This window comes from Rhinatrema bivittatum, chromosome 1 (assembly GCF_901001135.1).
Source record: "Rhinatrema bivittatum chromosome 1, aRhiBiv1.1, whole genome shotgun sequence".
Lineage (NCBI taxonomy): Eukaryota > Metazoa > Chordata > Amphibia > Gymnophiona > Rhinatrematidae > Rhinatrema > Rhinatrema bivittatum.
Genome location: NC_042615.1, coordinates 689,186,437 through 689,202,231, shown reverse-complemented (window position 1 = coordinate 689,202,231; position 15,795 = coordinate 689,186,437). Strand labels below are relative to the sequence as shown.

The window sequence follows — 15,795 nt, the reverse complement described above, 5'->3', positions numbered from 1 at the left end:
AATATAAAAATTGGTGTCTAAAAGCCAGTCTGCCACGTGCCTCAAATTGCAAGCAAGGTTATATACTCTCAGGTCAGCTAACCATAGTCTCCCCTTATCCCATTTACCTATCAGTTGATTAAGCGCAATCCTCTGTTTACCATTTTTCCATAGATATCGTCTCAGTAGTTTTTCCACTTGTTTCAACTCTGTTCTAACAGATAACAGGGTAAAGTTTGGAAAAAGTACAACCACTTGGGTAATAATCATTTGAAAAAGAGCAAGCGTACCTGCTAAAGATAGGGGAAAGTTCTTCCAATTATTCAATAAATTTTTGGTGGATCCCAGTACTCTATGAAAATTGAGTTTATGCATTAACTTTAGATCATAATGCAATATGATTCCCAAGTACACAAAAGATTCCTCTGCCCATTTCATTGGAAAATCACCAGCCCATAGCTGAGTTACCTACTGTGAAATTGGCAGGGCTTCTGATTTTTCATAATTTAATTTCAGGCCCGCTAATTGACTATAGTGGGCCAATTCAATCATGAGGGCACTCAAAGAAACTTTAGGAGTTGTCACATGAAGGAGCATATCATCCGCAAATACCGCCAGCTTAATCTCCACAGTAGACTTATCCCCTACTTGTATTCCTTGAATATCCCTGTTTTGCCGAATATGACGAAGCAGAGGTTCTGGAGCTAAAATAAAAAGCAGCAGAGACAAGGGATGCCCCTGTCTAGTGCTCCCCCTCCCAAATGAAACCTATTTGAGAGAGAGCCATTAACAAGAATAACTGCTTGGCGATCACTATATAGTGCTCGGATCGTTTGGACAAACAATCCCTCTATACCATAAACCTGTAGGGACTGAAACATAAAATTCCAGTCCAGCCTATCAAAGGCTTTTTCTGCATCCAGGCTCAATTGCATGGACAGAAGCTGTTTTCTGCGGCTCCATTCTATAGATGCAATAATTTTGTGGACATTGATTACACTATGCCACTCAGGCACAAACCCAACCTGATCCTCCCCAATTAAAGAGGGTACTACCCTAGCTAAGCAGTTTGCTAAAATTTTAGCTAAGAGCTTCATATCCAAATTTAGCAATGAAATTGGGCAACAAAAGGCCGGGGATTTGGGTCTCTCCCTCTCCCCCCTTGGGCAGAGCCGCGAACATAGCTGTATTAGGAGCTAACGGAAAATGTCCCAATTCAATTAGTTTTTTAAACATAGCTCCCAACAGGAGCGCTACTTTTTGGGCAATCAATTTATAAAACTCCGAGGAGAAACCATCAGGCCCTGGAGTCTTCAACAATTTAGCTTCCTGAATATTGCCCATAATTTCATGTAACTGCATGGGTTTATTCAGTATGGCCAATTGTTCTACTGAGAATTTAGGTAACGCATTGGATTGCAAGTAATGCCTGTTGGTATGCCTATCCCTGGTCCTGGCGTATATAAGCTCTGATAGTATTCTTTGAATACCCTGGCAACTTCTTTACCTGAATGTACCAAGGTACCCCCCTGCATCTCTAACCATTGGTATAAATTTAGGACCTGACCTAAATTAGCTGAAAAATAAACACCTAAATTTACAATTTATAAACAGCTAAAACAGAAACCTTATTATAAAGCATCAGGAATACATATCAGATCAGACCCTCAAGTCTGTATTCATAAAAAAAATCTCTGTGTTGGCTAGTAGAACCCAAAGAAGTTATTTTTTCATCAGGTTTTGCATCTAAAAGGAGTGGTCTGGGAATCTTTTTGTTTTTTGAGTTGTGAAAGACCTGCAATCTGAATTTCCTTAGTCTATCACTGATTCCAGTTTCAGGAGTGCTGCCAACCAGTACAAAGTCTCCCATTATGCCTGTAATGGACTGAGACTGACTGCAGTCACATTCCAGTGTAACTCTCTATGATCATCAGTCTTGGGAAACAGATTATGAAGGTCTCGTGCATAGCAGGGGCAAAGAGATGAGGATAAGTGGTATGGACTGAATTGGTGATCTCTGGCCACCAACAGAGCCCATACTGAGTTGCTCTGGAGAGCAAGTGGCCTAGTGGCTTGAATAATGGGCTGGGATCCAGGAGATTTGCTTTTAGTCGCTGTTTTTGTAGCTGGAGTTTCCTGTCACCTTAAGCAAGTTCCTTTTTCTCCTGTTGCCTCAGGAACCCACTGAGATTGTGAGATCTTTAAGGCTAGAATTCACTGTCCCTTTGAGCAATTTGTTTTTACAGTGCTCTGGTTTATGGTACTATAGAAATTCAGAAATAAATAGTATAAACCTCTCCTCTATTGTGGGAGGGGCCAAAAATAACTCCACCTCTCAGCTGTGTGTTTAGGGACAGACACCTGTAATGTGCCAACACAACTAAAGGGTCTCCCAGGAATGGGGAGGAGAGGCTGGAGCAGAGAATAGAACAATAAGTGGTAACATAAAACCCACCTTATGTAGCTATAGCAAGTATTGAATATAAAATCAGTGCATGCACAGTTATACAGCACATTAGGATTTTTATACTCTGTAGCAAACATAGACAAAAGGCATTTTATTAACATGGAAAATGTTATGGCCGCCGGCCGCAGCAGTCCGCGACCGGGGCCGACTGTCATGGCCGCCGGCTGCGGCGGTTCGTGGCCGGGACCGGAGACTCACCCGCGGCGTCGGGGCTCCATAGAGGCTCCCGCTGGGGCAGGGAGCCTCAGAAGACGCTCTCCGCGCGGTCCGGGCCGCTGTAAGGCCGGCTGCAGGCCTCAGACTCCTGCTGTGGCTCCGCCCCCTTCTCCTCTCCACTAGGGCCGCGCGCGCGGCTGTAGGCAGCATTTAAAGGGGCCACGACAGGAAGTGTCGTGGCTCCCTTTTGCAGCACTTCCTAGGGAATTGGTATTTAAGGCAAGGTCTGTTCCTCAGACCTTGCCTTAGTATTGAGGTCTTGCTTGGTTCCTGAGTTCTTGGTATCCTGATTCTTTGTCCTGCTTCTGCTCTGCCCTCCTCGTTGGATTGCTGCTTTTGGACTTCGACCCCTGGACCGGCTTCGGATCTTGCTTTGGACTTCGACCCCTGGACCGGCTTCGGATCTTGCTTTGGACTTCGACCCCTGGACTGGCTTTGGACCTCGCTTTGGACTTCGACCCTTGGACCGCTTGTTGGACTCCGAGTCTTGGACAACTTCTGGACTTTCTTCAACTTCTCTTTGTGAGATACTTACGACCTGCTGGAGGCACCAGCCGTCTGGAACCCACGACCTGCAGGAGGCGCCTGCATCCAGACCATCCTCTATCTTCAAGGAGTCGCCTAAGTCCCAGCGGCCGTGTCCCTACGGGCTCCTCCTGGGGGGACCACGTGCTTCCAGGATGAAGTCCGATCTACAGCTGCAACAGGCCTCGCCATCTGACGGTAGAGACCGACGAGGAGTTCGCACCTTGACGGCAGTACCAACTCTACCTCAGAACAAGGGTCCACACTCCAGGTACTAACAGAAAAGTTAGGAAAATTAGGTTGCAGCATAAAAAAGAAAAATCACTAGCCCTACTCTGTATCTCAGTTCAGTTCACTTGCAAAATACTTCAAACTTCCCCCTAAATTCTGGCCAGAATAATATAAGTTCTTACTTAAATCTCACGTGAGTTCTGTTTTCCTTTTCTTTAGACGAGTTGCTCCTCTGTGTGCTTTATAAAGCTGATGCAGATGCTTAAAATCCTGTACTCAGTTCAGCTGCAGTGCCCACTTGCTTCAGGAGATTGGAAGTCCTGGTTCTCACAAAAAAAATAATATATATATATATATATATATATATATATATATATATATATATATATAAATTCCCTCTCTACTCTATATAAAATCGTGACAAATCATCTGAATTTATCTGCAACTAAGTCAGCCTGATACTGAATGTATGCACATACTATTCTAGACACTGTTCTAGCTATAAGTGAAACAAAAGGTCAGAAAATACTTGAAACTCACACTCTCTTCTCTTACTACAAAATAACAAACCACTGCTTTCTCGGCACTGCTATATAATTACTAATTTTAAAAAGTTCATTAGCAATCAATCCCCTGCTCCTCATTGGCTCTGTTCTGGAACTGCCATAATTTTCCTTCTGCGGAAATATCCATTTAGTCCTAGTAATTGTAACCAGGTCCACTTGGTGTCACTACAGTTCAGGGGATAATACCACTGACTTCCAGCCTTGGAACCTCTCCGTAGTGGAGTCAGAGGGTAATTAAATATTTGCTTATGTGAGAAGGACTTCTGCAGGCTTCAAAGGAAAGATTTTGCATTAGCCCCTCTCTATCTGGACCAACAAAAGATACTGCCAAGTAATTCATGTTACCATTTGCCTTTGCATTTCTTTTAGTTCAAACAGAGTGTAAACAGGGGTTCCCAACTGTGCAATTTAATTCACCTTTGCTACTCAGAGCAAGAACAATATCTTAAGCTTCTGGCTTACATTCCTCCCCTCTAAGAATTCATTTTGCCCTCAGCATTATCCCAAAACTCAACTTGATAACATCATAAACAAAAGTCATCACTCTAATTGCACTTTCATCAGAATAATGTCACAGAAAAGCAACTTTATATTGCTCACCAACATTTAATGTTCACCTTCAGAGAGCATCACTGAAACTCAGTAGTGTTCCTTCAGATAATTGCTCTAAAAATTGTTTTGTATGGAGGGAAGGAAAGTTTCATATCATTATGTTATGACTCCAACCAGGTGATAGCAGAGTGTTATAATCATCAACAATCCTCTTCCATCCACATTTTGTTTTTTATATATTTTCGTGTAGCATGCATAAATTGTGAGAAACATTTCTTTAAAAAACAAGCTTGTTACCGGCTAATATAAAAAGAATATTGTCCCGACTTATCTGTTTGCAAATAATGACCCGACGAGATCCAGTATCGGGTGTTTCCTTGTATATTCGTTGTCGGTGTATCAGTACTTACAAATAAATATTTATGTAACCGGTGATCTTCATCCAAATTTAAATCGGCTTGTAGCTTTCAATGCGAGTCAATGACTCTGCCCGACTGGCTGGTTTTAAATCCTGATGTGGTCTTGCTATGCTTCCAATCCAAAATCACATTGCTGTTACGTCACTACGTTTCCTCAAATCAGCGATCCCCAATCGAGTTCCTCATTTAAACCTTGTGGGGCTTGTGTGCGTAGCGTAAAAATCTAATATGCTTCGCACCTATTGAGCAAAGCTAAACGGTTTCCACCTCTTGGTGATTGTTGGATATGATCAACAACCATCCACTTCAATTCAGAAAATGTACGTTTATTTTGTACACAGTGGGGCGGATTTTCAAAGGCGCGTGAATAGCCTACTTTTGTTTGCGCTCCAGGCGCAAACAAAAGTACGCTGGATTTTAGTAGATACGCGCGGAGCCGCGCGTATCCACTAAAATCCTGGATCGGCGCGCGCAAGGCTATGAATTTTGTATAGCCGGCGCGCGCCGAGCCGCACAGCCTACCCCGTTCCCTCCAAGGCCGCTCCGAAATCGGAGCGGCCTCGGAGGGAACTTTCCTTTGCCCTCCCATCACCTTCCCCTCCCTTCCCCTACCTAACCCACCCGCCCGGCCCTGTCTAAACCCCCCCCTTACCTTTGTTGGGGGATTTACGCCTCCCAGAGGGAGGCGTAAATCCCCGCGCGCCAGCGGGCCTTCTGCGTGCCGGGCCGCGACCTGGGGGCGGGTACCGAGGGCGCGGCCACGCCCCCGGGCCGTAGCCACGCCCCCGTACCCGCCCCCAAAACGCTGCCGACACGCCCCCGAAACGCCGCGACGACCGGGCCCGCCCCCCGACACGCCCCCCTCGGAGAACCCCGGGACTTACGCGAGTCCCGGGGCTCTGCGCGCGCCGGGAGGCCTATGTAAAATAGGCTTCCTGGCGCGCAGGGCCCTGCTCGCGTAAATCCGCCCGGTTTTGGGCGGATTTACGCGAGCATGGCTCTGAAAATCCGCCCCTGTGCGTAACAATGGGTGCAGTTAATGTTGCCGTGTTCAACTTAGATTTATGTTCATTGAGTCTTATTTTGATTTTACGAGTGGTTCTGCCTATATATACCTTGGGACAGGTGCAGACTATGGCAATTACCACGTGGTCAGAATTACATGTGGTACTGGATTTGCGTGTCACTTTATATCCAGTAATGGGATCGATCTACATGGATCCATCAGTGCTATTATGGCAATGTGAACATTGGCCGCACTGATGATGACCGCAATCTGTGATCTGTGCTGAAGGACGTGGTTGTGCATGAATTAATTTATCCCTAATATTGACACCACGAGTCGTGACGATTAGTGGGGGTTCCTTAAATGTATCATGGAACGCTAAAACTCGCCAATGTTGGCTCCTGGCCTGTCAACTACAATCTTTTATATATGTAATTTTGATTCAAATTAAAGTACTCCATTCTATTTTATTATTAAGACCTACTGGTTCTTCAGCACATAACTTAAAAATCCATTACAGTATTCCTAACCATTTCATTGTCTTCATCCACCAGAGTATACAGCTTAATTTTATTTCGGTGTACAACTTTCATCTCCCCAGACTTCGAACATATTTTGAATGTATTCTTATGGGGTTCAAACAATATTATCACTTCATAAGGAGAAGATTCCCAGACATCTTTCATCTTATGCGCCTACCTGGAAGTTATGTCGCCTGAGGAGAACCTTATCAGCCAGACGTAACAGTGCACCTCTGGACATTTGGTCATAGTGTCTCTTCTGAATTTCTCCACTTCACCTCGATGTCTCCTCTGTTATTGCACAGGCTGAATTTAGCCGATTTCAGTGAGACAGCATCCAGTCATCTAGCATCACATACTCTTCTTCCATCAATGGTGTAGAGACTACATCCCATGATAAATGTGAGACATGACCAAACAGTAGGTAAAGTGGGGAGTATCTGGTTGAAATGTGCACATTCCCATTATAGGCTAATACTAACTCTGGAAGATACTCTGTCCACCTTCTCTTCTCAACGGACAGTGTTTTGAGCATGTCATGTAGTGTCTGATTGAACCGCTCACACCTGCAATTCGCTTCAGGATGATAGGGGGTTGTTCTGCTCTTCTCCGTATCATACAACTTACAAAATTCTTGTATAGTAGCAGATTCAAAATTACTCCCCTGATCAGAGTATAGGCAAGAAGGGCAGCCATAATGGACTATCTAATGATGTACTATCATCTTTGCTGTGGTTTTTGCTGTCTGTCAACACAATAACATTTTTACATTCCAATGGAATCTTGCTCTAGAATAGTATAATCAATTGCTAGTACTTCCAGTGGATACGAGACATTGATACACTGGAGGAATGTGCATTCTTTGGGGACTATGTCCTTAGCAAGATGTGGGGTGAGACTGTCTTGGTAGGGTTGTTTAATTGGACTAGCATTTGCTGTAGGAATGGTGTGCTGGATGATAATAGTGTATCCAATGTCAGAATCATTGTTTGAAAATAAACTTGTGTTTCTGCAGTAGATTTTGTAATTCAACTCTGACTGTCTGAGTGCTGATTCCAGTCTTCTGTCACTGGGATATGGTTTGCCTTTGCCTGGCTAGCCCCTACTTCTGTTGCAGTGGTCTTTTCTCTAGCTTGTACCATTCTTACATCCCCTCTTTCACTGTCTAACCTTAAGCTCACAAGTGGTTTAATTTCTTCAGCCACTCTCACTTGAGGGGGTAACCTTATACTTTGTTCTCCTGCGTTCAGGAAATGTACTGGAATTCGTCCCTTGTTTGACTGAACCAATACATGAGCCACTATCAGAACATCAGGAAATATTGCAGTTTTTGTTGGAGTGACCAGCACTGGACAAGCTGGAGTTGAGTGCAAGTTGAAATACGTTTCCACTATTAACTTCTCAGTGAGAGGGGTAAGAGTTACTCCTTTGTTCCCTATTAGTTTGACGTACCCCAACTTTTCTGGTGCCTTCTCATAGTTATGAAATTGTTTGATGTCAGCCCAGATCTTGGCTATATTGCCTCTTCTCTGGTGTTCTTCGGGCAAAGTGGTGATATTCTTGAAGATACCTTCCAAATCTTGGAGAACATTCATCCTGAGTATCCCAGGTATATTATCTGGAGTGTCGTCATTTTGTATGATGAACACATACCTAGGGGATAATGTCTATCTCATACATGTGATCTCTGCTTCCAGACAGCCAACTACTGGCAACTCTATGCCATTGACTGTCTTGAAGGTCACCCAACTGGCATCTTCAAATTTATTGGATGCTTGGAAGTTCTGTCGAAAATGACTCTCAGTGATTATAGTCTCATCTGATCCTGTGTCTATGTAACAGCGGGTGTTAATGCTTCCAATGACATCTAGTATAGGTGACTTTCCAAAGGCTTCCTTTTCTTAACCCAGTATCTCTCCATCATACCATTTGATTGGAGTCGTACTGCAGGAGTGGGATACCTGGGTCCAGCTTTCTCTGATGTAGATACCGTTGCCTCTGCCTTGTCACGTCTTATCCACCAGCACTAAGCTGCGACTCTTGCCTAAAGTCTGCCATCTTCCTTTCACTCAGACAGTTTCAGGCTATATGCCCAGGCTCCTGGCAACGGTAGCATACCAGCTTACCAAGCTGTGTCCTCCTTGGAGTAGACCTCACACTTGGTGTACTCCTCTCTGTCTTTCTGAAGTGTTCAGATGACGTTCGAGTTGATTCTTCCTGTTGGAAGAAAAACATCTCTTGCTGCAGAAAGAGCTTCTCTATATTCTGGTTCAAGGAAGCTATAGCGATTGCTGTGGGATTAGTTTCAGCTGAGGCTGCCCTCACTGCTAATTCAGTTCTGGGCCTTGTCAGGATTTGAGTGGTGTTCCTGTTTTCAGCCTGCTGGATCACTTCATCCTCTTAAGCCACCATCCCATGGTGGCCTGTAATAGCTCAGGGAATGTCAAGGCCTCTTCAAGGGAATTTTCAAGGCCTCTTTGGTCTAAGGAATCCATTCTTCTACAGTCAGGTCCTCAGGCCCCACAGGCAATCTGGTATCTTCTTGTCTTGAGACTCTGCCGGTTTTTCTATCACATTCTTTGCTAAGGACAGTACTTCTTTCTGTTCCTCCCTTGCCAGTCATAGGGCTTCAGCTTGTTCCCCAAACCTGGCCTCCTGGTCATCCAATTTCTTTCTCAGTAATTCAAATTGGGCCTTTAATTTTTCCATGTCTAGCACTGAGAAGTAAGACTGAACTATGGTGGGGTAAACAAGCTACTCTCAGATGACACACCCCTGAAGTGAAGATGCACACTAAAAAAAAATATTTTGCAACAGGTACAGAAATTTTCCCTGACTAATCTTTGACAGGTATTGAGTACATGAATGGATCTGGTTGGATAAGAATCAATCCTGTTCTTCTGACGCCAATTGTAAACCTCGCCCCTGTTGTGCGGGGGGGGGGGGGGCACAAAAATAACTCCACCTCTTAGCTATGTGTTTAGGGACAGACACCTGTAGTTATGTGGGAGCATTAAAGGGTCTACCAGGAATGGGAAGGAGAGGCTGGAGCAGAAAATAGAACAATAAGGGGTAACATAAAACCACCTTATGTAGCTACAGCAAGTATTGCATATAAAATCAGTGCATGCACAGTTACACAGCACATTAGGATTCTTCTCTATAGCAAACACAGACAAATGGCATTATAATAAAAATGAGAGATTTTATTAATTTGGAAAAGTGAGGAAAATTAGGTTGCAAGATATAAATGAAAAATCACTAGCCCTACTCTGTATCTCAGTTCAGTTCACTTGTAAAATGCTTCAAACTTCCACCTAAATTCTGGCCATAACAATAATATAATAATATAAGTTCTCAGTTAAATATCACATGAGTTCTGTTTTCCTTTTCTTTAGACAAGCTGCTTGATAAAGCCGATGCAGATGCTTGAAATCCTGTGCTCAGTTCAGCTGCAGTGTCCACATGCTTCGGGAGATTGGAATACCCGGTTCTCACAAAAAAAATTATAAATTCCCTCTCTACTCTATATAAAATCGTGACAGATCCTCTGAATTTCCCTGCAACTAAGTCAGCCTGATACTGAATGTATGCAGTTACTATTCTAGATATTGTTCTAGCTATAAATAAAACAAAAGGTCAGAAAATACGTGAAACTCACACTCTCTTTTTCCTCATTACAAAATATCAAATCGCTGCTTTCTTGGCAAAGCTTAATAATTACTATTCTACAGACTTCGGCTGTGAGGAAACACTCCAATCTATCTGCAACTGCTCTTTCCTGTGTGGTAGCAGCCATGTGGCTGAGGTAAGAACCTCACCTCATTGCTATATTCTTCAGTCTTTACCTCACTCTGCCTGTCTGACTGTATACAAAAGACCACTTTTCTTTTATATGTAATTAAAAAAAAAAAGTTCCTTAGCAATCGATCCCCTACTCCTCATTGGCTCTGGTCCGGGATTACACCCCAAGTTTTGATCCCAAGAACTGCCTATAGATCCATTCAACTCAAAATTTTCCTTCTGCGGAATTATCCATTTAGTCCTAGCAATTGTAACCAGGTCCACTTGGTGTCACTGCAGTTCAGGGGATAATACCACTGGCTTCCAGCCATGGCACCTCTCCCTTTTAGTGGAGCCAGAGGTTAATTTAACATTTGTGTATGTGAGAAGGACTTCTGCAGGCTTCAAAGGAAAGAATTTGCATTGGCCCCTCTCTGTCTGGACCAACAAAAAGTACTGCCAATTCACTTCACCATTTGCCTTTACATTTTTTTTTTACTTTAAACAGAGTGAACAGGGGTTCCCCCCTTTGTAATTTAATTCACCTTTGCTAGTCAGAGCAAGAACAATATGGCAATTTCTTATGTTCCTAAGCTTCTGGCTTACAATAGAAAGGTTTGTGAATGCTAAGAGGGTTTGTAACACTTTTGCAAAGCAAACTCATTTGAGACAGAATCTAGTGATAACATCTTGCAGTACTCTGGCATTGGCAGGCACACACTAAAACCAAGATCCATTCTTGTTTCAGATCCCTATAAGCCTGACGACTGTAGGCGTTGTGCCCCTTTATGGTGGAGACCAGACACGAAAAGTCCTGGCCTTGTTTTCACCAGAGGATCCGCTCACAGGTTTCTTTTTCTTTTTAACATTTATTGTAGGTGTGTAAATTTCTTGCGTGACAAACCAAAGCAAATTTTCCTTTAATTAGCATTGTATTATTTGTAGTAATAAATTACCCCTTTCACCTCTCTTTCTCCCATGCATTTTTTCCTACTGTGCCTTAGTGGTGGGGTTTAACCTGCGGTACAGTTGTGTATATATTTATAAGATTGTGCTGATCAGAGCAGGATCTGCTAGATGTTACAAATTTATGCATGCTAGTGTATTAATTAGATGCATGTATATGTTAACTACAATATGTGTTTGCAAGGGAAGTACCATGTGGAAAATGGATTACAGTACATGATGACATGTGAATTGCGAGTGTTAAAAAAAAAATCGTGAAATGTTAAGTTTTAAGCATCAGCAATAAATAACTTTCTGGTTTACAAAGAACTTCTTTTTTCTTATTCAAGCTGTTGCCCTCTATCTTGCTGACCAGTGGTGGGCTGTTGACGACATTGTGAGGACGTCAAACTCCTCTAGAGATGGTCTTCAGCAGGTAATAATCTCATTTTGTGCATTAGTTGGGGAGGTGAGAGAGCGAGCGAGCATTTGACAGGAACTTTGGGTCTTCGGAGTCGCTCTGTTTCTGGATGCTACCCACTAGATTTGCAGACACTGAAGTATGGCCTTTCCCCACATAGACACATATGGAGCTAAGGAGCGACTTGTGTACAAAAGCCACAATATTTTATTTATTTTAATAGTTTTTATATACCGATAGCCGTTTTCACATCGTATCTGTTTACAGAGAACGAGGAAACAAAGCGTCTAAATATATGGCAAAACAGTTACATGGAACACATAAAAAACACAAGTAACTTCATCACATAAATTATATAGAACGCAAGGTAACGAGGGGAGGCAATAAATATGTTAGGCATTAAATGAGTTAGGAGGGAGGGGGCAAAGGAGATGAAAACAAGACTGTGTACAAAGTAGAAGCAGGAGTTTCATAGAGATTAGTTATGATTTCTGCAGAGGTGGGGTGTGTATGGGTTAGGAGAAGGCCTGTTAGAACAAAAGCCATAATATAGTGCTGTTTTGCAAGATGTCTAGGCTGTTTTTCAGATATTTGCACAATGAATCCTGGATCGTTTCTTGAAAGTAAAATCTAATAAAGGAACACAAAATATTGTGACACTTGTTTGAAAGAGTATTGAATGCCAAGATGACCTTTTGATGTGCTAAATACATTTCTGTGTTTAGCTTGTTATAAAATGTCATGTAAACCAGTTGTGAATTCAGGATTAAAGGAAAATGGTTGTCTGCTCTAGCTGTAATCATGTGTGTGTGTGTATATATACTGAAGAAATGGTAGCAGTGTAAGAAAAGAATTGCAGCTTTTTCATGTTTTAAGATTTTGTGTAACACTGTAGTACAGTTGATATGGAGAGAGCCGTTTTCACTGTCATATAATCTGAAAACCTACATTATGTCTTGTCTTTAGTCCAACAATTACCAAAAGAAGAGGCATAAACAGGCCACACCATAAAAATTGTATTGAAACCAAAACAAGGGAGGACTCGGAGTAGTCAATCAGATGCCAGTTTGTCATGTTTAAATGGTATCATAAAGAAGTGCTGCTGATGTCCAAAAAAGGTTCATAATCATTTACCATAAAACATTTCATAGTACTTTTAGTGTTTTATGGTTTTGCAGATGCAAAGAATCTTTAAATCCACAATGGAAAAAAAAGGTACCTGTGAATTTGTACCATTATACTATGTCTCAACCTCATAATTAACATTTGGAAGCCTTCAATATGAGAAGGAATGAAGAGCAAAACTGCTGTTTCACTGGGTCTCTCCTGAAGTGAGATTTAATGCATGCCATTTGGCATTCCATGTAAATAGTGAAATTTTCAGAAAGTTGCACTGAAGTTAAACATCTGAACTTAGATGGCCCTCCTTATTACTTAGGCATCTGATACATTTTTCAAACATCCTTAGCTGTGTGTCTCCTCTTCTTAAACCAGTGGTTCTCAAGCAGGCCACCAAGGACCATGCGATTAGTGTGCTTTTCGGGATAGCCACAGTAAGTATGAATAGGGTATTTGCATGCATTGTCTCAATTGCATGCAAATATATCTCACTCCTATTTATTGTGGATATCCAGAAAACCTGATGTACCAAGTGGTACGTGAGGAGTAGGTTGAGAGCCCTGGCTTAGACCACTAACTTTAGATGGCCGTTTAAGAAGGTGATTTGGCAGGGTGGTTTTCCTAGTGATGCTGAGATATAATTGGACAGACATAACATATTCTGAAAATCTTGAACCAAATAATTTAGGCATGTAAAGAAGGTGTTTTTTCTATTTCTGATTTATTTTTAAATTGTTAACAATGTACACTCACTTTAAATGTAAAAACATTTTCTTGAAAGTGTAAGAATTCTTCAAATGTCTTATTAATTCCTAGATGCCCTCTTGTTAGGACCATTTTGATATTATGCATGTTTTGTATAATGTATTACCATTACTTTGCCTAATCATATTTCATGATACAGGTCTTAATTCAATTGTGGTATATTTGGTTCTATGCCACTTATTTCAGACCTTGGCTATATGGGTTTAAGAATGTATGGAAAATCTTTTTGCTCTAAATTAGAACTCTGGATTATTGGGGGAACCACCCGAGCCTCCCAATGAAGATTTGCCGACCTAGTCCCAGGAACAGGAAATGGGGGGGCACCTCTCTCTTTTATCAGAGGTGGGTCAAAATTACATTGGACCAGTGAGTCCTGGAGATGATACAAGAGGGATATGTGCTGGAGTTTTGCAATGTTCCTCGGGACGTGTTCATGGTGTCTCCCTGCCACTCCCCACAGAAGAAGCAGGTAGTGGAGTGTACATTGTCAAGGCTCCTCAGTCTGAGGGTTGTGTTTCCACTGCATGTGTCTCAAGAAAATATGGGTCGATATTCCATTTATTTTGTTGTGCCCAAGAAGGAGGGCTCCTTTCGTCCCATCCTGGACCTCAAAGGGGTTAATTGTTATTTGCAGGTGATTCATTTTCGCATGGAAACATTGCATTCAGTGATAATGGCAGTGCAGTTGGGAGAATTTCTGACCTCCTTGCACCTCTCCGAGGCGTACCTACATATTCTGACTAGAGCACCAGCGTTTTCTGCGATTCAAGGTTTTGGGATGCCTTTATCAATTTCTGGTGCTGCCTTTTGGTCTGGCCACCGCACCCAGAACCTTTTTCCAAGGTTTTGGTGGTGACCCACAAGGTGATTTCCCTGTTACAGGAGCTTGGCTGGGTGATGAACCTGGCCAAGAGCAGTCTTCAGCCTTCTCAGTCACTAAAGCAGAGCTTTCCAAACTTTTCATGTTGGTGACACACTTTTTAGACAAACATAATTTTGTGACACTAATTCAGTCTACTAGCAAACCAGAGGTTAAAGGTTAAACGAACGAAATGTATTTCAACAATTTATGTATGTTTCCTTAAATATATACATAATAAAATGTATCACGACACAACCTATCTTGTGAAAACCTTTCATTTATATTAAAAATATATAATATTCCAAGATTAATGTTATTGTTATAATTTATGAGTAACAATAATAAAACAAAGTTATTGTGTTATTCAATTTACCTCTTTAATGAGATATATGAGCTTGATGGGATGAACATAGCTTTTGAATATTTGGTGTTAACAAAAAAGTCCAAAGGGTCTTTTGTGAAATTTTTAAAAGCTGGCCAGTTTCACACTATAAAATTATTTGATAGCCTCATTCAACTAATTCTATGTGTCTGGAATTTATAGGAAGGGACAGAATGTCAATATAAATCCTGCACCTCCAGTTCTGTAACTCTGTGCATCCACTGAAATTCCCCCAAACAATGGAGCTTGGATGTTTCCCTTACAGCTCATCAGAGTAAAAGATATTTTCAAATTCTGGTGTCACGTCACAGTAACAGCAGCACAAACACCTTCCTCTGCCAGGCACATTGTGAACTAACACAAAACCCTGCAAAAAAGACACTCAAAATCTATACTGCAATCCCATTGTAACACAACAGTAATAACACCAAGGACTCAAACAACAATAACCCTACCTGTGGAAAAAGCAAGGGTAAATATTACACTGGGTCCTAGAATACCAATACACCACCTACTGAGGAAACAAAACAAACCAGATTGCTATAGATCCCTATGCTAGCAGAATCTCTCATCATGGTTAAACATACAGAGCAGAGACAGACCCTCACCAAAGACAGAATAAAGGAGCACAAATTAGACAAAAACTGACATGGAAACCCCAAGAAGCCAGATTCTGTATATTAATAATGGAAAAACAGAACCACCATTCCTCATAAAGCAAATAAAATCAAGAAACATAAAGCATCAGTTATAATAGTAAAACCATACTAATAAGAGTATTTTAAAACTACTGATAAATAGAATTTCTAATAATTAAAATCATATACATTCTTTACAAACACCAATAAAATATTTCAAAACAGCACATATATCAAATAACACCCAATAATTAAAACTAATAAGGATTTTAAAAAGCCCCTGCTGTCCATACGTGGGAGCTCTTGATTTCCAGTCACTCTGATATTGTCAAGGATTAGGAGGTTATCCACTCTCTCACACATACTCACATGTCTATTCTCTCTCACACATACACTGT

At 41.7% G+C, this 15,795-nt stretch overlaps 1 protein-coding gene across 2 annotated transcripts in view; it reads left to right on the top strand.

Moving 5' to 3' along the window:
* FAM169A (family with sequence similarity 169 member A) overlaps positions 1-15,795 on the top strand; it is a 244,678-nt gene that overhangs the window by 62,741 nt on the left and 166,142 nt on the right. For both annotated transcript variants that reach the window (XM_029575050.1, XM_029575058.1), the window contains exons 3-4: positions 11,014-11,113; positions 11,561-11,646. In XM_029575050.1, coding sequence (XP_029430910.1) covers positions 11,014-11,113; positions 11,561-11,646 — 186 coding nt within the window. The remainder of the gene's footprint in view (positions 1-11,013; positions 11,114-11,560; positions 11,647-15,795) is intronic.